We start from the raw sequence: 26233 nt of genomic DNA, 5'->3' as shown, positions 1-26233 counted from the left end.
TCACTTTCGGTCCAGTATGCCAACTGGTCTCTCTCTATGTTGTTAAGTGCCGTCGAGTGGTAGGCAATTCATAGCAACCCATTAACGAAAGTCCTTGATAGTTGCGTGACTTTCATCCTTTCTCCACATTCGTAGGGTTTCCCGAGGCAAGCTATTTATGGAAGTGGATGTCACTCCTGCTTCCAACAACATGTACTAGACAAATTAAATCATTCCAGACTGAGAAGCTCAAGTGCAAGGGATATAATTACACCACCACCAATATTTGTTTAATCCATTGGTTGCTTTGTTTTTTAAAATATAAAATTATGGCTATCATTATCCTTCTTGTTCTATAAATTTAAAGAATTATTTAAAATCATAATCTTTCCTTTGTTGTTGTTGTTGTTATGTGCCGTTGAGTCTCCTGCAACTCATAGCGACCCTATGTACAGCAGCTCTAAACCCTGCTCTATCCTATGCCAATCTCACTGTCTCTGACACACCTAACTAACCCCATTACCCCAGTTACTGAATTAATCCATCCCATCGAAGGTCTTCTCCTGCACCGTTCCTCCACCTTACCAAGCATGATGTCCCTCTCCAAGGACTGGTCCCTCCTTGCAACATGTCCAAAGTACGTCAGATGAAGCTTCAGAATCCTTTTGTCTAAGGAGCAGCCTGGCGTCACCCTCTCTAGGATGAACCTGTTCATTTTCTTAGCAGTCCATGGTATATTCAGTACTCTTCTCCAACACCACAGCTCAAAGGCATCAATTCTTAGGAAAACAAAAAGAAATATAACTGCAGGCATTTTTCAGATGAAGTAGCATGAATGGCAACAGGGAGTATGTAGTTTGAATTTCCAATATTTCTGAATTGATTTGATATTTTAATCACGTACAAATACTTCTAAAAAACGCCAGTGAATAAATGTGTGCAGTAAGATTAAGGACTATTTCATTGTTATTGTTGTTGTTTCATCTTTGCATTTCTGTATTAAAACTCGTGGTGACCCTATAAGAACTGTCCCATAGAGTTTCCAAGGCTGTTACATCTTCTCCTGTAGAGCAGCTAGTCAGGTAAGCAGTGAGGTTTAATTACTGTATTACTCCTTCAATAAGACATAACTAACTCACTCATCACCATCAGGTTGGAACAGATTCATAGTTGATCCCCCAGCAGGTTGTCAGAGGTTGTAAATCACAGGAAGAAATTGTTCATCTCTCTCCCTCTCTCCCTCTCCCTCATGGAATAAAACTCCTGAAGAAGTGTGCCTTTATGTTTACAGTGCAACTCTCTACTGACTGTACCATCAGAACTCTCTAAACTGGTTCTACAGGGACCGTGAATAAGTTACGTGCACAGAAAGATAGTTTTCATTTCTTTCACTCATATTCTTAAGAATCAAACCACTAAATACAAGAGCAGAAACAAAATGAAATTATAAAAAAAACCCAAACATTTAAAACACAAATTAAGTTCTTGTTTATATCCTGTTCTTTGGTTTTTCAAATATATAGCAAAAGTCACCATCAGAGTCATTTATCGGTCGAGATAAGAGATCGAATTCTCAGTCATATATCGGACGGCCAATTCAGCTGGACAAGATTTTGATGACAAAAGTGAAAGTGCCGCACACGTTTGTCATCCATTCCTACACCCGCCCCACCGTGTGCCAGTACTGTAAGAAGCTTCTCAAGGGGCTCTTCAGACAGGGTCTGCAGTGCAAAGGTAAGACCACCTTGCTACCAAATGTTTTTACCTACCAGACTTACAAACTTGAAGATAGTAACTCACCACTTGAAATTGCAGCTTTTTATTTTTATTATTCTGTTCCTGATGAGTTCTTCTCTTTGTTTTGTTTTATAATCCTCATAAATAGATTGCAGATTCAATTGTCATAAGCGTTGTGCACCCAAAGTACCAAACAACTGCCTCGGTGAGGTGACCATTAATGGAGGTATGTGAAAACCTAAGTCCCTGTCCTTGCTTCTTTTCTTTACAAGAGTGTGACAGCTAGGACTCAGTAGATGATGTGTACAGTAGGTTAAGTGTTCGACAGTTTATTGAAAGGCTGCAAATTTCAATTCACAACCTGCTCCTCAGGAGGACGATGACCCAGCGTCCTTCCATTAATAATCACAACCCGGAAAGTCTGATAGAATGCCGCCAAGAGTGGGGATCAAGTCAGTGGCAGTTGGCTTTTTGAGTGAGTTTGGCTGGTTTACCACCATAACTTTCTGTTCATATCTGTCTTAGCCCAAGACAAATGATGAACTGAGTTTATTTACCTTTGTTGTAGAAAATCGCTCAATATAGCTCATTGAGCTTTGGTAAAAATCAATGAGGCTTTGTTGACCTTTTCACTGTGACCTTTCAGTAATAAAAACTTTGACATCCAGAATGTCATTCCCAGCTCTGTAATCTTATACTGTAGTATGTTCCAAAATTTGAAAGTGGTTGATGTGCCCACAAGTTGTAGTTCTCATTTTAATCATTTAAATGGAAGTTAGTTCCCCCACTCCTACCCCCATCTACCAATGCAGGGAAGGCTCTCAGAGGCTCCTCATTTCTATTACGTACGTGGCTCCTAACCTGTATTTTTAGTAATGAAGGGAACTTATATTCAGCAAGTTGAAAAACACATATTCTTTCCTATTGTTCTGGTGTGCAGTGGCAGTATTTCTGACTCGGAGGCACTTTATAGCACAGAGTTAGAACTGACTCATAGGGCCTTCAAGGCTATAATATTTATGGGACCTCTTTCTCTGATAGATGGTAGGTTTGAATCATCAATCCACTAGTTAGCAGTCAATAGTTTTACCATTTTTCCCTATATTTTACATTCTATTGGCATAGTCTGTAACAGGTTATAATGTTGCCAACTAAAAGCCTCATGTCTCTTCATTTATTTCTGCTCTAGTTTTTATAATTTCCATTTTTTTAAAGGGTGTCGGGTTTTCTTGCTGTTCTTTTTCAATTTGCTGGAGATACTGGGTTAGAGAGTAAATAGTCGGTTTTTCTTGTCTTTTGATATGTTTGCTTATTGCTATAAATTGACCTTTGATTACTGCTTTGACTGTTTCCCAGAGGTTTTGGCAAGTGGTGTTTTCATTGTCATTACTTTCAAGAAACTTTTTAATTTCATTTTTTATTTCTTCTACTATCCAATCATGTTCAAGCAAGGTGTTGTTCAGCTTCCAAATGTATGGGTTTTTTTTCTCCTTTATTGTCCTATCATTAATTTCTAATTTTGTGGCACTATGGTCTGACAAGATGGTTTGTATTATTTCTATGCTTTTGAATTTATTGATGCTTGCCTTGTGTCCTAGAATGTGATATATTTTAGAGAATGTTCCATGCATATTAGAGAAGAAGGTATTCTGTGCTTTTTGGGGGTGCATTAGTCTATAAATATCTATGAGGTCAAGTTGGTTTATTGTGTGATTTAATTCTTCAGTATCTCTGTTGAGTTTTTTTCTGGCAGTTCTATCTTTTCTTGAGAGGGGTGTATTGAAGTCTCCCAGCACTATAGTAGTGTTGTCTATTTCCTTTTTCAGTTTTGTTAATGTTTGTTTTATGTATTTTGCTGGTCTTTCATTTGGTGCATAGATATTTATTATTGTTATATCCTCTTGTTCTATTGACCCTTTCAGCATTATGTAGTGACCTTCCTTGTCCTTTGTGATGGTCTTTACACATTGATATTTATTTTATCAGAGATTAATATGGCTACTCCTGCTTTTTTCTGGTTGTTACTTGCTTGGTATATTTTTCCCCACCCTTTTCTTTTTAGCCTGTCTTTATCTTCATTTTTCAGGTGTGTCTCTTGTAGACAACGTATTGATGGATTTTGTTTTTTTAACCAATCTGCTACTCTCTCTTCAGCGGTGCATTAAAACCATTCATGTTCAGTGTGTATTGAGAGGCTAGGTTTATTGCTATCATTGTGTTGAGTTCTTCTTGGTGTTGTTGCTAGTTACTTTGGACCATGGAGCTTTCTGTGGTATATCTGTAAGAAGGACATCTCTGAGTTTCTCCTGCAATGCTGGTCTTGTTCTTACAAACTCTCTTAGGTTCTGCTTTTCTGGGAATATTTTGATCTGTCCTTCATATTTGATGGATAATTTTGCTGGGCACAGTATTCTTGGTTGACAGTTGTGTTCTTTGAGTGTTTGATATATGTCCTTCCACTCTCTTCTTGCCTGCATGGTTTCTGCTGAGAAATTGGCACTTAATCTTATCTGTTCTCCATTATAGGTTACTCTTTGTTTCTCCCTTGCTGCTTTCAGGATTCTCTCCTTATCTTTGGTTATGTCAAATTTAACTATATGCCTTGTTGTTTTTCTTTTGGGGTCTAATGTATATGGGGTTCACTGAGCTTCCTGAATACATATTCTCTAATTCTTCATTATGCCTGGGAAGTTTTCCTCTAGTAATTCTTCTACAACTTTTTCAGTGCCTTCACTTTCTTCTTCCTTTTCTGGGATTCCAATGATGCGCATGTTATTTTTCTTGATGGTGTCTCACATTATTCTTAGGTTTTCTTCTTTTTCCTTCTTTTTTTGAGTCTGTTTGTTGCTCTAGCAGATCAGTGGTGACAATTTTGTCTTCAGTTTCACTGATTCTGTGTTCCATCTCATCAACTCTGCTCATATATCCCTCCAACATGTTGACAGCCTCTGAAACATTGGACCTTATAATTTGAATAGTGGATTCTTGTTTTTCCAGTGCCACTAATGCCTCATTTGTTTTCTCTGCAATGTTCTGCATCGTTTTTTTTAGCTCCTTTTGGTTTTTGCTTGTAGTATCCTGTAATTCATCAAGTTTGTCTTTCATCCATTGGATATATTCAGTCACTCCTCTTTTAAATTCTGTGTCAGAAAGTTCCATCAGACTTCTGGCTTCAGGGAATCTACTGATACTGTGTCACCCTTTTTGAGTGACATCTTGCTTTGCTCTTGTGTATTGTGTGGGATAATTTGCTTTCTTTGAGACATTGATATGTTCTTGATCTGAAGACAGTGTTCTTGAGATCAGTTGGGCAGCTACCGAACTTGTGCATTTCTCTGAACTTCTGACTTCAGAGAAATGTTAGTTCAGAGCCTGCGAGGGGAATCTCTTGTTGGTAAGACAGGTCAAGGTGCTCCCAATTAAAGGCAAGTTGATTGCCAGGCCTCGTGTCTGTAGCACTTCAAATCCATCAGCAGTTTGACTCTTCCAGCAGTTCTCAGCATAAAAGTGGACAGTGTCTTTCTGTTACGATTTGTAACTTTGGAAATCCAACAGAGGGTTTCTATGATTTGGGGGATTTTTTCCCTCCTATGTTTGAGTATATTCCTTTGAAAAGTTCTAATTTAACTTTGAAGCGTTCCTAACAAAAATGCTGTAGTGTAAAGGAGCAGCTCATATTTTATTTCCAGGAAATATTCTTAATGGATCTCTACCAAAACTTTTTACTTAGAAATGTAGACTAATTTTTTTCCATAGCTAGTAGACTGCTTTATATATTCAGACTGATATCATTTTTCCAGTTCCTCTGGGAATTAATCTGCAAAATAGCTGTCTGTAGTAAAGCAGTTTAACAAGTTGAATATTTTCATTCCTAAAAAGCTGAAGAACAAATGTTTGACTTTCTTGTGGAACTTCTTTCTAAAATAAATAAATACCTGGAAGAAGAAGCGTGATCTATCCTGAAAACCATTCCAAAACTAATTTCTTTTGTAGAAGTTCATGCATTAGCTGCCAAAATTGAAAGCTTGGCAGGCTCCCCACTCTCTGGGGCATGTGGTGTTAACTTTATTCAGGCCCATGGAGCCTGCAGCTTACAGAAACAGTGCATGCAGTTTTTGACATTGACGATGAATTTGAAATTTTATTTTCCCATTCAGTCTTAAATAAGCCTGTTCGGCTAGTGCCTCAAATCAATACATTATCTAATATTAAAGTAAGTATTTTATCTTTGTACATATTCACAATAGGTTGTCATCAACTTCCTCATGATTAAGAGATTCTATATTACTTCAATTATGTAGTATCTTTGTGTTGTTTACCACTGAGTCAGTATCTTAGGGTTTAAAAACTATTGCTTTTGTCACCAATTTAATATACTAAATTTTTATTTCAAGAACAAAAGCTACAATTGTAAGAATCAGTGACCCATAGATCAGTGATGTACTTTCAACATTGTGTCCATCTCCTATTCACTTATATCTGTGATCTATTTGCTTCATAGTGTTTTCTTTCCATCTCACCTTTGGGTATCTTCTAAGGATCTCTAAAACTTTTCTTCGTTTAAACTTATATACACAGAAAACACATGTCTGCCTGGAAAATTATATATTTGTTCCCATACCAATCATACCTTTATGAGCAAAAAAAAAAAGAGAAGTTAAATTCATCACGTAGTCACATGACTTTTTGCAAATCAGTGGGAACCAACTTATACCTGACCCTCCAATGGGTTTCCAAGGCTGTAAATCACATGGGAAGTGACTACTCATCTTTCTTCTAGCTGGTATTTGAGCCACAAGAGAGACATAACTTTTGGGCTAAAAGTGCAACTCTCTAAGCACTATACCACCAAAGGTCTATGGCTTTGTTAATGGTTTTACTTGATTTATTTTAAAATTGTCTAGCTTTTCATTAGGAACCTTGGTGGCATATTAAGTTGATTGTTGGACTGCTAACAAAAATATCAGCTGTTCAAAACTATCAGCTACTCTACAGGAGAAAGATGTGGCATCATACTCTCTTTAATATTTACATACTAAAAGCCCAGTGGAAGCTTGCTCTGAGAAGGAATCAATTCAGCAGCAGTGAGCATGGCTTTTGGTTAGCTTTCCTTTAAACTTCAGTTCCATGTTTATCTTTATGAGTCCAAAACAATTTTCTAGATTTACTTGGCCCTGGAGCAGAGTCTGATGTGGTCATGGAAGAAGGGAGTGATGACAATGACAGTGAGAGGAACAGTGGACTTATGGATGACATGGAAGAGGCCATGGTCCAAGACGCTGAAATGGTGATGGTGGAGTGCCAGAATGACAGTGGGGAAATGCAGGATCCAGACCAAGATCATGAAGACTCCAACAGAACCATTAGGTACGAGTCAAACAGTGGAATGAGTGGTGTTTACTTTTAAGGCCTAGTTGGTGTTTTAACCTATTATAAAAGAAGTTTCAAGTGTGTGTTTCACACGTGTATAGATGAGCTGTGTAATTTACTTATGAGACCTTGCAATTATAAGACCTGGATTCTCTTGTAGGAGAGTTATTTTGCTTTCTTTCTAAGCACTGGCACATTCATTGACCCATTTTCCTTTACATATGAGGATATACGCACATTTGTTTGCTACTAAGTTAATATTTATTCAACACTTATTTGTGTGGATATGCAAAGATAAAAGATCAGCTTCAGCAGACACTGTTTTATGGCTGGCCTCACATTGTGTCTACATCTCACTGAATTTCATTTTATGTGTAATTTTATGTTTGTGAGATCACAAATCTAATCTTTGATTACTCAGTAGTCCTTTATTTTTGCTGGCATTTGTTCAGCAAACTACAGCCACTAGACCATTTCTGAATACTGCCTGTTTTATTGGAACATTCTTGTAGTTAAGTGGTGAGAATTTGTATTGAATGTTTACTTTTGCATTATAAGAATAGAGTGAAAAATACTTGGTAAAGCTCAAAATTTTTGTTTTCTGGCTCTCGCACAAAGAAGTTTGACAACCTTTAAGTTATATTGCAAAGCAGATTGAAACTTTTGTTTCCTTTTTGATTATGTCCTGTTCATTGACACATTATAATAGTTTGAGACTAGAGTAATATGATTTTATTAGAATAAAATTCATCTAATGATATAATGAGTATTTTTAAAGCAGTGTAAAATATTAGTTTAAGGCCCAACCATCTTTAGAAGATACACCTTTTTTTAATACCAGAGGATATGTTAAGGTATGTGAGAGGAAGAAACAATCAAAGACCAGCATAATGCCATGTAGAAGTGTTATTAAATGCTAGCTTACTTTGAAGATTGTAATTTTTATGAAATTGTACAAAGACTTTGCATTGATGTTGAATAAGACAATCTATGCATAACTAATAATTTGAAATGGTAAATAATTACGTTTGCATACTTGGTACTGAATACACTGGCTTCAGTACACTATAACAGTACCTGATACAGAACACTTCTTGTTCTCACCTAAACCTGAGGTGCTTGTTATCTTGGATCTTTAAAGTGTGCATGAAAGATGCCAATCACACTTCAGAGTAACTGAGATTATATGCTGTATGGTATTTGAAAAATTATTTTATATTTTTCTAGAAATTGGATGTGAATTTTTTTGCTTTCATTTCAAAAGAGCTAAGTTGAAATTTTATGCATGAAATGATCAATATCTAAAAAACATTTCTTTCCTAAAATATTTTGACTTTTCAAGTCCATCAACAAGCAACAATATCCCACTCATGAGAGTCGTGCAATCTGTCAAACACACAAAGAGGAAAAGCAGCACGGTGATGAAGGAGGGGTGGATGGTCCACTACACCAGCAAGGACGCGCTGGTGAGTTCTGCAGGGAGCGTGGTTCTTTTGCTTTGGTGATGATGCTCACTGGTCTTTGACACATCCGAGCTTCTAGGAGCAGAGCAGAACCAAGCATCAAATAAGATGAAGGAGCACATTACTAGTCAAGATCTCAGATATAGTTGAACAAGCAATGGAGTGAGGTAGGGGAGAATAAAAAGTACCCGGGGGGATGAGATTATTTATTTGCTTCTATTACTTGAGAAAACCATTAAAGAAAATGAATGGCTAATTGTCACTTGAGAACAATTAACAAAACTACTTTCAGAATGTTCCTCTGCAATTCACGATAGAAAGCGAAACATTACATTTTAGGGAGGAGGAAAAATCTAGTGCATATATCTCAAATAATTAATTTTATAGTCAGTTGTAAACGAATCCATTCCTGAGTATGAGGACATAATTTCTCAGATTAAAGTCATGGTCATTGCCATCAGGTTGGAACCAGCTGATAAATGACCCTCCATTGGGATTCTGAGGCTCTGAATTTGCACAGGAAGAGATTGCCCATTTCTCCTTCAGGACCACTGGTGGATTTAAAATACCAGGGAAAAGCTCTTGGGTTAGCAGCAGAACTCTCTATGCAGTAGGCGATCAGAGTTCTCTGATAACACGTTTTAATTTTTTTTTCTTCATCTAATCTGAGTGTGTTCACTACTTTGAGTTTTCTTAATAGTTTATTATTGAGGCTGAGTATGTGAGAGGGAACATTCAATCCCCTCTTCAAGGTTTAATTGACAATTAGTCTTGAGCTCATTTCTCAATCACTGATAGTGCTTTTCTTTTTTTTTTCCTTATGGTTTTTTTTGGGTTTATTTTTTTCTTTTTTATTAATTTTAAAATAATGTTTCTTAGCCTTACTTTAGTGCCAGAAAAGGCTTAATGCATTTTCAATGATTAAAAAGCTATACCTACAGCAACTAAAAGTGATTGTGGTGAATCAGTCGTGGCTAGTCGTTTTTTGTTTCCAAATGAGATCCCAGGATACATGGCATTAAAGACCAAGTCACTGTTTTCTGTAAACTGGATGCTTGTATCCCAGGGGTTGTCTGTAAATGTTTATTGTTGCTCTATTTGTAATCTTGACCTTCTATGTTGAAGAATTACTTGACTTATTTTATGATGTAATTGAATACATCTAGTTTAACTTGGCAGTGTATTTAAAATGCATTTAATGTACTTTACAGGCTGAAGAACGATTGTAAAAAGGACCAGAAATAACTTTCAGTCCCTTTCTCATTCTTGCTTTCAAATTAAGAAAGAAAGAGATATATGATTGGGTATTATGGTTATGACAGGAGTCCAGAATGAAGGTGGCATAGTGGAGTGTACTGGGGGAGGGGGAGATTCCACATCAATGAACTAATTTTTTTTCTTTTACTTTTCAAAGAGAAGAGTGAACTGGGGGGAGGGGTGGGCAGGGAGAAAAATGCAACAATGATTGTATGGAAACCCAAAATCTCGTAAATGTTCATGAAAATGAATTTTAAAAAATTAAGAAAGGTACTTGAAGTAAATTAGAACCTGATTAATAAATCAAGAATAGAGATCTATAGTGAGCTTAAAAGAAGAGTTATTGAATACATCAGTTGTTTTATTTACATTATTGATGTCATGGAGTCAGCTTCCTAGTCCAACAAAAGAAATATTCAAAATTTGCAGTAATATTCAGAGTTATTCAATCTCTAATGGAAGCGAAAACCCCTGGCTGAATCAACATGGTATTTCTTATGTTCTAGAAAATTGAGTATATGTAAACATTACCTCTCATATTAAGGCTTTTTATTTTATCACAGACTACAGATCCTTCTTTAACTCCTCAAACAGCCCAATAATTTTAAATACTGCATTCTATTTCTGTATTCTAGTTCACATAGTAAGTGCCAGACCTAGCACTCCGTATTAGTACATAAAGCCTTATTACTCGTAGACCTATGATGTAACACAGTCACCTACCTCATAACAGTTGCAGGTCTAAAATTGAATATCCCTAGTCCAAAGTCCATGCATGTTATTTGGAAAATGTTTTTATTTTATTTATCTTGAGTATTATTAAATTTCTTAAATAATCCTGTTCTAATTTCCATTTCAGAGGAAACGGCACTATTGGAGATTGGATAGCAAATGTATTACCCTCTTTCAAAATGACACAGGAAGCAGGTACTACAAGGTAAGGGTGGCTTTCAGTTGAACTTTCATTTCCCAGGAAAATACAGAGTAACACTTTTTCCTGCTCACTCTCTCTTACTCCCTTCTCTCCTCCATGTCATTTCTGTCATGTCAGAACCTACTCATAGCTGACCCTTCAGCATGTTTATTTAGAGGCCTTTTTTTTTATTTTAATGGATGTTTACATAGATTTTGGATTTCCATTCATTCATGGTTGCTTTTAATCACACAGGAGGAGATTGCCCATTTATATTACACTGAAGGAGATTAACCATCTTTCTGTTGAAAAGCAGCTGGTGATGAATTTGAACTGCCTGCCTTTGGGTTGGCAACATAACTCTTAAAAACTAGGCCACCTATAGAATAGCAGAAACACAAACATCTGACAATTCTGAGTTTTTATCCACAATATATTTTTGTTGTTCTTTCTATGTAATTTATGTATTTCTGAGTATTTGTGTTGTGATTTCTTTTAGGTTCACTTACTCCTAGGGAGTGTTTCTGGCCCCATGGGATGATTTTGAGAAGAAGCAGCTAAAATGAGCATTTTAGCAAACATTGCGTAATTAAACTAGAAATTTTGATGTTACAAAAAATTATCCAAAAGTAAATTTTTGAGGTCCAATACATCTTGCTTGTCCTTATATCTTTGGTCTTGTAGTGTATCTCGAGTGCTAAGAATCATTTTATTATTTTTCTAACCATTATCAACAATAATGTTTATCAGGAATATTTCTGTTTAGAGACACATTTGGCAGCAATTTTTATCATTTCCTTCTATATTAAGTCACAAAGATGTGGCATAATGAAGAGTAAAACACCAATACTAAAGGAATTCATAGTGAAAGAGGAGGTACTTTTTTCAAAACTAGTCAAATCAGACGTATTATTGTCAAGTGCCATTGAGCAGACTCTGACACATAGCAACCCTGAGTAGAACAGAAGGAAGTCCTGACTTAGCCTCTGGAATCCTCACAATCATCATTCTTCTTAAGCCCATTGTAGATATTATATCATTCTACCTCACTGGGCTCTTTCCTCTTTAGCTGACCCTCTACTTTTCTAAGCAGGACATCTTTCTCCAGGAACTGATAATAGCGGACAATATACTCGGATACCTGAGATGAGCTATCACCACTCGCGTCTAAAAAGCATTCTGGCTCCACTTCTTCCAAGCAGAGTTGTTTGTTCTTTTGTCAGTCTTTAGTTTCCACGTTCTGTTGGCTCACCTTTCTTGGGAATGGATCAAATACAGATCTCTTCCAATCCATTGCCCAGACAGCTTTCCTCCAAATTTCCTGGCATAGACTGGTGAGCACATCCAAGGCTGTCTGTTAATTGAAACAAGTCAGTTGGTATCCTGTTGATTCCTGGGGCCTTATTTTTTGGCTCCTGCTCATGTGGTACTTCCTGAAATGTTCAGTGTCAGTTCCTCTTTGTGTAGCAATTCTGTGTATTCCCTCCATCTTCTTTTGATGCTTTCCAAGTCATTCAGAATATTGCCCATTGCATCTTTCAGTATTGCAAATCAGGATTTAAATTAATATTTCAGTTCTCTCAGCCTCAGAAATGCAGAGTGAGTTCTTCCCTTTTCTGTTCTCCAATTCCAGTTCTCTGCACATTCCATTGTACTACTTTTCTTTGTCCTCTCCAGCTGACCTTTGAAAACTTCTCTGCAGCAACTTTACTTTGGCATGTTTTCCCCTTACTTTGATTTCTCGATGCTCTAGTGAAATTTTTAGATTCTCTTCTGGTTTTTCTTTCTCCTCTGTATTTTTAATGACCTTTTTTGTGTTTGTTTGTTTGTTTTTATTTTAATGAACGTTTATATAGATTTTGGATTTCCATTCATTGTTGCATTTTTCTCCCTTTCCCCCTCTTCCCCCTAGTTTGCTCTTCTCTTGAAAAGTAAAAGAAAAATTCTTTCATTGGTATACAATCTCCCCATGGCCTCAAGTACATTCCACTATGCAACCTTCATTCTGACTCTTGTCATAACCATAATACCCAATTATATATCACGTTTAAACTGTTCTCTTCCTCATCTGTTTCAATGCCGTATACATAATTTATCCAATTTTTCTCAGTCTCACCCCAATCCTGATGTCAGTCCCATTCTACAACAGTGGCACTATTCAGTATTTGTCCTTTTGTGACTGAGGTAGTTCCACATTTTGAATAATACTGAGTGAGTTCCTTGTTTTTCAATGCAACATAGTATTCCATTGTGTGAATATACCACAGCTTCTCTATCCATTTGTTTGTTGATGGTCACTTAGGTTGTTTCCACCTCTTTGCTATTGTGAACAAAGCCGCAATAAACATGGGTGTGCAGAGAGATGCAAATCAAAAATATTATGGGATATCATCTCACCCCAGTAAGAATAGCAAAATTCAACAGAGCAACAAACAACAAATGCTGATGAGGTTGCGGAGAAACTGGAACCCTTATTCACTGTTGGTTGGAGTGTAAAATGGTGCAACCACTATGGAAGGCTGTATGGCACTTTCTCAAAAAGTTGCAAATAGAAATACCATTTGACCCAGCAATTTCTCTACTGGGAATATACCCTAAAGAGACCTTTTGCTTTCTTCATTGTTGATATCATCCCACAACTCATCTGGTCTTTGATTATTGGTATCCAGTACCTTGGAGAGAGTGCCACCAAAATGCTTTTTTGAGGCAAGGATGCTGAGGCTTTACCTCACATTCTCAGAACATGTTGCTAGGAAGGCTATTCCTTGGAGAGGGATGTGATGCTTAGAAGGATGGAGCATCAATGAAAGAGAGGACGACTCTTGACCAGGTAGATTGACACGGTGATTGCTGCAGGGCTCTAATGTGTCAAAAAGTGTAAAGATGGCACAGGACAGGACAAGGTTCAGATCTGTTGTTCATAGGGTCACTATGGGTCATTCTCAACTCGATGGCACCTAACAACAACAGTACATTCAGTACCCTTGCCAACACCAAAGTTCCAAAGCATCACATTTCCCAAAGCCATTTTACATGGCTCTAATAAAAGATGGAAACCTCCACCTATAAATTAAAGTCTTTACTTTTAAATTATTATTTCTTAATCATGTCAAGTTTTTTTGAAGACAGTGTGACAGTAACTTTTATTTTCTGAATTATTTTAAGAGAATTGATTTTAAAACCAATCTCTGGTTTCTCCCTATTAGGACTATTGAGCTCTATTTTATTAACTTGTGTAGATTCAAGTTATAGGATTGATGTACATTGCTTTAAAAAGTAGGTAATCTTAATGATTGGAAACCCAAGTTCTTTATAAACTTTCATTAACATCTCAAAAAAAGTCATTAACCTTTTCAATAAGCAGTACATACCCCACTGCATTTCAAAGCATTCTTACTCTTATTTATATTCTAATTCTTTCACCAAAATTCGAATTGGTTATTCTTTTTTTTTTCAAATTGGTTATTCTTAACTGTGTATTTTTGTATTTTGATGACTATAAAAATGCCACTTAACTTTGTCCAAAAAGGATATAACAAATTTTCCCTAAGTAAAAAAAAATTTTTTTGTTATGCTGTGTATTATAAATCCGTTCTATATAAATCATGGCCATTTGCAAATGTTATCTCTCACATGGTCTTGGCATGAATTTTATTTAAAAGTTTATACTGATGTACTACATTTACCTTACTCTTTCTTCCATAGGAAATCCCTTTATCAGAAATTTTATCCCTGGAACCAGCAAAAACGTCAGCTTCAATTCCTACTGGGACCAATCCTCATTGTTTTGAAATTACAACAGCAAATGTAATATATTATGTTGGGGAAAATGTGATCAATCCTTCCAGTCCACCACCAAACAACAGTGTCCTCACCAGTGGCATTGGTACTGATGTGGCCAGGATGTGGGAGATGGCCATCCAGCATGCACTGATGCCAGTCATCTCCAAGGGTCCCTCTGTGGGCTCAGGAACCAATTCGCACAGTGAGTCTTCCAGTTTTCTAACTGTAGCTAGAAGCTCACTCCTCTAGCTATTCCTATCTCAGTAAAAATATACCTCACCTTTCTGGGAGCAGAATGAGAAATGTTATCTTGGGAGTGATTTCATTTGTTTGAGAAGATAGGGCTTCTAAATAAAACTGCTTTGCATACTAAGAAATTTTTGTCTTCAGATAGATAGAGTGGAAGAATAATGTAGAACAAAACCCCAAAATAACCAGCCTTACTGGTCGTTAAGGATTTATGGAACCCCCAAAACTATGGTCCTTCAACATTTTTCAGACCTATAATCAATGTCACCCTGGCACTGAACTTTTAATTAAACAACAAGGTGAACTGTTACCAGTTACACCCTCTATAAAACAACCAAGCATGTGATATCAGAAGGTCAACATTTTCCCAGGATGACTTTCAGAAGACAGGAAGGGATGGGAAAGAAGGGTAGAGTGTACAGTAACAATAGACGTGGAAAAGGGTACCATTATATTGCAGCAATTACAGTCACTGCATGAAATTTTGAATGGAAAGTAAGTCTTTCCCAAACTTTTACCTAAATCACAATCAATAATTTAAAAGAAATTAGTATAGACCTTTGATACTGGGTAATACCAGAATTCTAGAATTGGTAATTACAAAATAAAAATTAGTATGTTATGGTTGTAGCATACTATTGAGTCAGAACCAACTCATATCTGCCTGACCCTCCAGTGGATTTTCAGAGTCAGTAAATTGCATAAGAGGAGATTCACCATCTTTCTAGAGCAGAGCATGTGGTGGTTTTGAACTGCATGCCTTTGGGTTGGATACCTTTGGGTTGGCAGCACATCTCCTTACCACTAGGCCACCAGACTTCCCTAAAAATATTCTGGTCAATACAATATACATAATTTATCTGTTTTTTTCTGTGGCACCATGCAGTATTTGTCCCTTTGGGACTGAGATATTTCACTCAGCATAATGTCCTCCAGGGTCACCCACTTTGAATAATATTGCATGGGTTCCTTGTTTTTCAATGCTGTTGTATTGAAACAGATGAGGGAAAGAACAGATTAAAAGTGATATTTGATTGAGTATTATGGCTAGCACAGGAATCCAGAATTAAGGTTGCATAGAGAAGTGTACTCGGGGTGGGGGATGGGGGGAAGGGACGTGGGAATTGTATATTAATGAAGGAATATTTTTTCTTTTCTTTTTTTCTCTCTTTGGAGAGGGAAGCGAGCTGGTGGGGAGGGGTGGGAAGGGAGAAAATTGCGGCAATGAATGAATGGAAATCCAAAACCTCTGTAAAAAAAAATAAATAAAATTAAAAAATTATAGAATAAAAAAAATATTCTGGTCATCTTAATAACAAACTGCAGTTAGCCTAAATTACTCTGTTTGCAAATTTGAATCAACATATTAAATACCATGTTATCAGGTGCAATACTTGGTGCACAAAGCAATACTCTACGCATAGTGTTTGATGACTATTGATAATTTTATCTCGGGTGGAGGAGGGATACAAACGACTCTGTTCTTTAATAATATGATCTAATGCTTGCCAAAATACAACTCAAACATTAAATTTTACTTTCACAAATACATTTTAGAGGGATAATTTTATGACATCTGCAAATTAATTTTTAAAATATCACAGTGTCTTGTTGATCTATTATAGCTTTTAAATTTATGAATCTCTAAAAAGAATATTTTTTAGTACATATGCACTTTACATGTGATTCTAGTTTAGCTCCAAAATAGTTCCCACTTACAGATGCTGATGCTGTACCTATTTTATAGCCGAGGAAATCAAGCTTAGATTAAGGTGTCTAGCTCACATCAGAACTTAAAAATGGCAGAATATTGGAACTCAAGTCTTTCAGACTTCCAACATTATTGTAACCTGGTAAAATATTTTTCAAACCAAGTGATGCACAGTCATTCTTTATCTTGAAATAAAAAAAATAGTCTAATAGTTTAACTTCTGTGATTTGTGTGAAAACAGCTCTACAGCATGAATGGTAGGCATGTGTTTACTTATTTTGCTATTACTTCTTTCACTGACTGTGTTCCTCTGTGTGTCTTTATATTATTTTGACATGTTCTTCCAGGAGATATTTCTGTGAGTATTTCAGTATCAAATTGCCAGATTCAAGAAAATGTGGTGAGTATATTTCTACTAATGTACAACTGAGAATGTGACTCATTAGAAACAATGAGCATCATAAAATAGATTTTTGTTTGTATAATATTATACTTTTTTAGTATTTCTCAGAAGAAGAAAAAAGAATCATTTAGATGTTTTCCTTTAATACAATTTTAGGAACCTTACATGATGGGGCTTCTTTTAATGATTTTTATTATAATCTGTTCTATAATGTCACACCTAATATTTATTACTCATTTCAGCTAACAAATTATAATTTAGTTTCTGATTTTCACATATTTGCCCAGCTTGGTGCTAGGATTTTCCATGATGTCATACAATACCAAATAAAATAAACACATCAGCTCTTTTCCCCTCCTTTTTTCTGCTGACAGCATGCTGTAAGAGTTGAGTTCACCTCTGTCTTTCCAGGGGTCCTTTACCTTTTCCCTTGTCTTCTTTCTTTTTCACTTTAACTCTTTTGGGTGGTCTGCCTTTCATTAATCCCTGTCTTATTACCTTAATTAATATATTTCATTTGTTTTGTTAAAAATAAAAGCTGACAACAACAATAACAAAGACAAACTACTTCATAGGTACAAATAAACATAAGAGTTGTTTTCATTAATTGATGCTATCACTAACTAGGGGTGTTATACAAGTATTGAATATTGTCACAGTCATTGAAACATATCAATAATGGAATAACAATAACGGAATAAATCAGATTATATTAATTAAAATTTGAGCACCTAGTTACCTATGCCAAATAAATCTTAATCCTTTAGAACCTAAGATCATGCATATTATGAAATATTTAGTTTCTGTCCTATCTTTTTTCATTATACTTTGTCATTAGAACAAGTAACCAAAAAAAACCATTCAGCCCTTTCCCACCCCACCTTGTGATCCAGGCTTATCATTCCATAGTGCCTTACCTATTTATGATCAATAGAAAGCCTTTCACAGCCTTACTTAACAGTGATCTGATTTTCATTTTTCAAGCATAAACCCTTAAGGTATGATAATTACAAGTACAGTTTTACGATCTTGGCTAAATTAGCATAAATAAATATAAAGACAAAAATGAATTAGTGGAAATGAAGTAAATTTTGTAGAGAAGATGAGCTGAATTGTCTGCTTTTAGTTACAGGACAAATTCTTCAACAGCTGCAAATTCTTATTGCTCTTGCTTAATAGCTTAAAAGCAATTTTGGAAAAATGAGCTTACACTTGTAGATGTTTTGGAAAATTCTAGAGAACTGTGGGCAATTCCAGTATTCATAGAAAGTCTGGATCATCCTTGAGTTGATAGAGAGAATCCTAAAAGGACTTTTGTTATAGTGGAGAGCTGGAACTCAAAACAATAGATAAGAAGAAGAGTATACAACCCATTGTCTTGTCTCCAGACCACAGTGAACTCATTCAATGGATATTGTGAAAGAATTACAAGTAGATACAACTTAGAGTTGCCTTTGTAGTAAGAAGCAGCATACAAGCATGGATATATTATGCTGAGAATAGAGCTGTATGAATAATTCTTTTTGATTTTCTTTTTATGCAAGGGTGAAAAGCAAGTGTGGAAGGGAAACAGCAAATAGAGTAAAATGTATTTGGAATGCTTTGTCAAAAGTAATGTGTTTTCTTGAATTCAGTCACTAAAAGGATTGAGAAACCATACCTTAAAAAAAAAAGACTGCTTTATTCAACAGTTAGCATTTCAAATAAAAAAGTAACATTTCAGATTGTTGCCTCCAGGTGCAGGAAAAAATGGAAGAGTTTAGCTTTTCACAAATTAGAATTTCAAAATGGATTTTCAACCTTCTGTGGTGTCACTGGTTAACTCACAGTAATTTAGATTCCTTTTCTTACATTCCTGTTGGTATGGATGACTGATTTAGGGAAGCAAACTAACCATCGTACCCATAAAGGTGAAAGTATTTGGAATCAGGTCCAACAAAAACGTGATTAGGAATCATGATTATTTCTCATGAAATTTCTAAATAGCCACCAAAGTAAGAAAATCTCTCTTTGAATATATATAGCAGATGTCTTGTAGTACATGTTAAGTCTCATTTTCTCCATGGAGATACATTTGTGGGCACATTAGAAGACCTCTGTCAAGTAAGATTGGAAGAAATTTTATGCCATTATAATATTAACTAATATAGAGACTCCTGTGAACATTATACTAATAAATTTCATGTAGCATTTACAATTCCATTATTTCAGTTTAAAATAATTTACAGAAATGTAAAATATGAACACTAACGACTTAATCCACCTCATACTTGTTTTTCACTGGGACTTGCACCTGTAGGATATCAGCACAGTATATCAGATATTTCCAGATGAAGTGCTTGGTTCTGGACAGTTTGGAATTGTTTATGGAGGTAGGTCAATTAACTAAATAAAGTTTTTTGCATGATTTAAATTTTTAACTCTCAGAGTCAATGGGAAGTTTCCCGACTAATACAAAGGCTACATTTCTCCGGTAGATGAATTCCACCAGTAGGTCTGATGGAGAAAGATGGACTGTCTTCTTCTGTGTGATTTGCAGACTCAAAACTCTACTGGAAGGATAGCTATGAGTCGATTCCAATTCAATAAAAATGAATTTTGATATTTAAAAAAATAACATCTCCTTTTAAGGAAAACCAGAAGGTACAAAACCTATGTGTATGTGTCGCTTGTTTATCTATATTCTAAGTATTACAGGACTTTTCTTAGTTTGCTGTTCTGAGGTAGCTTGTGAGTGTGATGGCACAAACTTGCTGGCTGAAAGTAAAGAGGCCTTGGAGCATTTACTGCAGAAGATCAATAACTGAAGCCTTCAATATAGATTGCATGTCAACATCAAGAAAACAATAATTCTAACCACTAGACCAATTGGCAACATCATGATATAAGGAGAAAAAAACTCTCAACAACTTCATCTTACTTGGATTCACAGTCCGTACACTTGGTACCATCATCAGGACATGTATTGATTGCACTGGGAAATTCTGCAGTCAGGGACCTCTCCAAATTATTGAAGAACAGTGATGTTGGTTTGAGAATTAAGATGTGCCTGACTCAGGCCATGGTCTTCTCAGTTACTTGCTGTGCATCTGAGAGCTGGACAATAGATAAAGCTGACAAAAGAAATGATACCTTTGAATTGTGATGTTGGAGAAGAGTACTGAATATCCATCCCATGGACTGCCAAAAGAACAAACAGATATGTCTTGGAGAAGGTGAAGGTAGAAGGTTCCTCGGAGGCAAAGATAATAAAGCTTCATCTCACATACTCCAGGCATCTTGCTAAGAAAGAGTATTTGTTGGACAGGGATATCATGCTTAAGAAGATGGAGGGATGGCAAAAGAAAGAAATACCCTCAACCAGGTAGATTGGCACAATGACTCCAACAGTGGGCTGCAATGTGTCTGAGATTGCGAGGATGACATACGATAGGACAAGGTTCAGACCTGTCTATAATAGAGTCTATATGAATTGTATTCAACTCAACAGCTCCTAACAACAACAATATACAGTGCTGAAGCCATTTTATTTATGTAAGCAACATATTCAGGAAACAAAAGCGTTGTTGCTAACAGACTAGTAAGTTCCATTTTCTTTAGGCATTTTTTACCAGAATCCTACAGAAATCCACTTTATGAGACTAGGAAAGTGTATCCTTTCAATGTTTTGTATCTTTTATAAGGTATTTCACAAGATTTGACTTTTTTATAATATTTACATAAAATACAGAAATTTTACATTTTCCCATTCATTGAATTTGTTGATATATTTCTTTTTTTTCACTTTGTGATTTTAAACATTGACCAGACCAAGAAAAAAAAATTCAAAACTCTATGAATATTTAATATTAATGTTTTAGCTGCCCTGGAATATAGTGCCATAATTTTCAGTTCCTTTGATAACAAGAGATTGTCCTATTTATATGGTGAGGATTCCCTGAAATAATTGTGTCCCACTCAAACTTATTGCTCATCATTGCCTTTTATTTTAAAAAATAAATGTCAAAATATTGCCTTTTATTTTAAAAAATATTTCTACTATATTTTGAAAAATATTTTTTTCCTTATGAGACTTATGTGGTTGGGTTTGTTTGGTGTGTGTTTTTGTTTTTGTCATTGTTTTTTTTCACTGTCCTTTTTTTGCTGGAAGCAGAACATTAAAAACCTTCAAACTCATTGATGTTGAGTTAGAACTGACTCATAGCTTTCCCTCTAGTAGGTTTCCAGAGATTGTAAATTTTACAGAAGATAGTTCATCCTTCTCTCACAAAGACACTAGTGGATTTGAAATGCTCACCCTTCAGTTGGCAGAGCAACTCTCTATCCACTAGGCTACCAGAGCTCCCTGGAAGCATAGTACCCAGAAGGGGGAAAAAGAAGACAGTAATTTTTAAAGTAGCTTATAGACATTGATATGGCTTTACGAGAATAGATAATTACTCTAGTGCCTTATATATAAATTATAAAAGTGAATGTTATAATTATTTAATGTTCTTCTTTGATGAGAAACTCAAGAATGAACTGTTTACTAGTGCTAGTAGTGCTAGACGAAGTAAGTACTACAGAGATCAACATTAGGTAAGTGTTATAATTCCATGCCAGAAAATAGGAGTAGATATAACTAAATATACTAAAATAACGTTGTTGTTACTGTTGTTGATTGCCTTCGAGTCGAGTACGACTCATAGCAACCCTATGAGCAAAAGGCCTGAAGCCTTTCTATAACAATTGGTATTTATAAAAACTTGTAGATTTTCCAGTGGCATGTTGTTTAGGAAGTGCTGTCTTAAACTGAGAGCTCCACCAAACATTGTCCACCATGGGTAACCTATACTAATAGAGAGAGAGAAAGAGAGAGTGTGTGTGTGTGTGTGTGTTGGGATAATGGTGGACACTAATGAGAAATAGTATCATGTAATTTGAGAGATCAAATTTTAGACAGCCAGCCTTCAAAAGGAAAACTGAAAAACTAGGGAGAGGTGCATACAGTGTCAAGTAGATGACAAAAGTCTCAGAAGATTGACAAACGTAATTGTAATAAAATTGTTTATTTAGCATAGAGGCTACAGCTAGGTTAAGCATTTAGAGGATGCTAAGAATGTATAGTAAAAGAAAATAAGTACATGAAAATATGTGATAATGTACAAGAAGTTGAGAAGGGTTTAGAAGAACCAGTTACAGAGTAGTTTTAAAGTGAACAAACAGAAAATTTATAATAATGAATGCTGAGAGTCTAAAATTTTAACTGCACTTCTTTATGATGAAAAAACTAGTCCACTATATTCTGCACTCATTATAGAGTAATATTATACAAGTTAAGAACCTAAGATAACTTATAGATGCCTGTGGATCTGTGATAATTAAATTGACTGATTCTCTAAAGTGTCTATCATGGTGAGAATCATAACCAAGATTTTTGAGTGTAGCATTTCTATACTTTATACATGTTTTATTTAATCCTAACAATAAAACTCTTGTTATTGAAGGTGAGGAATCTAAAACACAGAGTAATGATTTACTTAGATTCACAAAGGTAGTGTCAGTTCCAGTACTTTACTATTTTGTCTATAATACAGAGACATTTAAAGACTTTCAAACTATATAAAGGAGATCACTTTTGTTCATGGTATGCATATTTTCTGTATAAGGTAACTTAATATCGTGTTTCTGAAACATTTATGCTAAAATAATCAGGCTCTTGGCACACATAGCTATTAATCCCTCAATTCTTTTGTGTTTTAAATTGTGTTTAATTTTCAACCCCATGTTTGATTTAGGATAATGGTGGGAGAAACAAAATCTTTATGGATATGAATCAGTGTTCTTCATGAATGTTAATTTATTCACTGAAGCATCTTTATAATTCCTATAAATGCCTTGTCAGTTTTGTTTTTCCTTTAATAAAGATGATGCTTAACAACACTGTACTAATGTCTTCCTTTTATTTTTAGGAAAACATCGTAAAACAGGAAGAGATGTAGCTATTAAAATCATTGACAAATTAAGATTTCCAACAAAACAAGAAAGCCAGCTTCGTAATGAAGTTGCAATTTTACAGGTACTTGTATGGTTTTCTTTTGGGGCTATAAAATTGTTCTCTTGACCTCTTTCTGTAGAGAAAAGAAAATCTATCAAGACCAATCTATATAACAGATATTCAGAAACACTTTAAAGAACTGTAGTGGGGAATCAAAATCAGACTGATGCCAAATGTGTATCTTTCTTTCTTCTGTATTTAATTCCTTTATTTAGGTTTTGATTATTATTGTTGTTATGTACTGTCTAGTTGGAACTGACTCATCACTGACCCTCTAGTCAGTTTTTAGAGGCAATAAATTGCACAAAACATGATTGCCCATCTTTCTTTCATTATATATTATTAGCAATACTTATCAAATAATTCTGTTTATGCAGTTACCCATATTAAACATGGTGAGGTCGTTTTGTTTTACATTGTAAGTGACTTTGCCTTCATACTCATCCCTCCTTTATGCTATGTTAAATATATGAATGGGATCTATATATCAGATAAATTTGTGAGATAAATCTGAGAATCAAATCCTCTTGAATTTCTCTAATATTCTCTTTGTCTATCTTTTTTTAAGCCTGGCATTTCATATTGTGCATGACATTTTCTTTCTCTATTTATATGAAAATCCCTTTTTACTAACAGTTTTTGTTAACAAAAGATATTTTATGATATCTTATACCTGTAGAGCTTTTTCTGCCAACTACAAAGTAATTGAATAATTGTTTACTAAATGTATTCAACAAGGTCCTGGGATTAAAAATTTAGATCATGAATAAATATTCATTTTTTTACATGTGTTGTTATTTAATTTTTGTCATCCAAGCTGATTTTAATGTTCTAATTTATAGTTTTGTTGAATGATTTTCCCTTGAATTTTACTAGTAAACATAACAAATTATATTTCTTAGTTTGTTCTTTAATTCGACTGTTATTTATTGAGTTTCCAACTCTCATACAGTAAGTTGGAAAAAATATACACTATCTGCCTTGCAGGAGCTTTTATGTATAGATTTTTAAAATTGTAAAAGAAATGTATATATTTAGCCTATTTTACATGAAGACATAATGTTAAACTTTGCTGTAACACAGAAATCCTGAAGATGATGTATTTTGCTTTTTATACAATAAGGTGAAATAGAGCAACATCACAGCGGTCTGCTTTAAATGAATAGAAAATCAGATTTCAAGATATGATGCAAGGCGTATTGTTTGCTAATCAATTACAATCCCGTAAACAAACAAAAATTAATTATTCTTAACTTAGTAAGGTTAACATCTGAAAATTTAGTCACTGGCATTTGCCAAACTTGGTCTTTTTCACTTACTCCACTCCAAATGGATATTTTGGAAGACAATTCTTTTGAAGTATGTTAATTGACTCACAGAGAAAGGAGCCATGATGACTCAGGGGGTAGGCTCTCAGCTCCTAACCCAGTTAGCAAATTGTAGCCAACAGCCACTCCATGAGAGAAAGATGTGACAGTCTGCTTTCATAAAGATTAAAGCCTTGAAAACCCTAGAAGGCAGTTTAAAGCATCTTGTAGTGTTTCTCTGAGTCAGAATTAACTCAGCAGAAATGAGTATTGGTTAATCTTCAGAATTAGCAACAAAGTTAGTTGAAGAAACTGTCAACTTTCCTTACATGACATGGCAGAGGACAGTTTAATGGTTAACTTAGAAACGGTATCTACAGAATACTGACCATATGGTAGGATTCTAATTTTCTATGTCTTGGACTTTTAATTGGCTTTCCTGACCTTATCAGCACTTTATTAGCTGCCAATTCTGTAGAAGTGGAAAAATATAATACATGTTACATAAACTGCCTCTCCTCTAAAATATCAGATGCATCCAACAATTCTATGTAGATGTAGAAATAAAGAAACGTTTAGCAAAGATTATATGATAATGTGATTTTCTTTAAAAGTATTCATTTACAGAAGGTTCAGCTGCATTTTATATTAATGGTGAATTAGGTGATGGTTAATTAAGCAGAGTGTATGTGATTTTCTATGTTAAAGCCCTCACTACCTCATGTATTCATTAACAAAAGGGAGAACTCAACTTTTCTGAGACAAATTGCCAAAGTGATAGTGGAAGGGGAATTTAGAGAACCTTTCGAACTCACTGATATATTTAATACTAGTTGGGTAGTGGAGAAGATTATTGTTTACAAATCTGGAGAAACAGATTCTGTCACTCTGGATAGAGAAATAATGCTCTAAAACATTTGGACTTTTTCATCATGTTTCCCATAAATTATGGAACTTGGTGCCCTAGTTTATGGTGGCATCTAGTGTTAGATGGGCTCTGCCCATACTGTTTCCTGATTTTCTGAAAAGGAGATATGAGGGTTGAAGTGACTAATTGGAACAAGTCTTCCTAACAGAGCTCAGGTAGGTCTCTCTGGACAAATTTTATTTGTTTCCATTTGAATAAAAAAGAAATAATAAAAGACTTCAAATTTCCTTAAATATGGAACATAATAAAAATAGAATTATTTTCTATTTAATCTTATTAACAGTGATTCTTATGACTCTTTTTTTTTTTTTTAATCCTCTCTTGGTTGTTTATTTCTGGCTGTATTTTACAGTCTTTTTATACCATACACTAGGCTTTCTAAGCTTGATCCCAGTTAGTCTCTGATGAACTTTATGATTATTTTTTCCATTAAATTTTATTAATTTTAATGAACATTTACAGAGATTTTGGGTTTCCATTCATTCATTGTTGTGCTACTTTCTCTACCCCCCCTCAGTTCGTTGCTCTTTTCTCCCCCCTTGAAAGTCTGTTTTAATTGTCCCATTGCCGCAGTGCTTGTGGAAGCCAGTTCTGATTAATCTCCTTTGTCAGTATATCCTTTGCCATTCCCTATCACTCCTCCCTGAGAGAGACTTTATTGATACATAAGGAAAAGGGGATGGCGTATTCTCTTAGCTACTTCCTGAAAAGGCACACTGTAGGTTTAAGGGTGAAGATCTTCTCTCACTACTCTCAAGGGCCCCTTTGGCAATAGGAAACACGTATGACTCTCTTTTTAAAAAACTTCTTTCATACTACTTTGTCATTATGTTTTAAAAGGGTAATACTGTAGATGTTAATTTATCCCCAAAAATCCTACTTATGTTGTTATATGAAAGTTTGTATCCTGATACAAAGCATGGTAAATTTGAAATTAAATGTTTTTTTCCCTTCTATTTATGTAAATAAAACTAGAATATAAGGATTGTGGTTGTTGTTCTTCAGTGCTGTCGAGTCGTTTGCGACTCATAGCGACCCTATGCAAAACAGCCCTAAACCCTGCTCTATCCTGCGCCAACCGCACTGCCTCTGACAC

At 35.1% G+C, this 26233-nt stretch overlaps 1 protein-coding gene across 1 annotated transcript in view; it reads left to right on the top strand.

The window, feature by feature from the left end:
- Positions 1-26233, top strand: part of PRKD1 (protein kinase D1) — a 483556-nt gene that overhangs the window by 385759 nt on the left and 71564 nt on the right. Inside the window, exons 6-14 of the mRNA XM_006889992.1 lie at positions 1503-1713; positions 1865-1942; positions 6879-7083; positions 8429-8552; positions 10666-10743; positions 14425-14704; positions 16810-16862; positions 19165-19237; positions 22817-22923. Coding sequence (XP_006890054.1) covers positions 1503-1713; positions 1865-1942; positions 6879-7083; positions 8429-8552; positions 10666-10743; positions 14425-14704; positions 16810-16862; positions 19165-19237; positions 22817-22923 — 1209 coding nt within the window. The remainder of the gene's footprint in view (positions 1-1502; positions 1714-1864; positions 1943-6878; positions 7084-8428; positions 8553-10665; positions 10744-14424; positions 14705-16809; positions 16863-19164; positions 19238-22816; positions 22924-26233) is intronic.

This window comes from Elephantulus edwardii, unplaced genomic scaffold (assembly GCF_000299155.1).
Source record: "Elephantulus edwardii isolate Elephantulus edwardi_28Jun2011 unplaced genomic scaffold, EleEdw1.0 scaffold00084, whole genome shotgun sequence".
Classification (NCBI taxonomy): Eukaryota; Metazoa; Chordata; class Mammalia; order Macroscelidea; family Macroscelididae; genus Elephantulus; species Elephantulus edwardii.
This window is presented reverse-complemented; position numbering and strand designations above follow the sequence as displayed.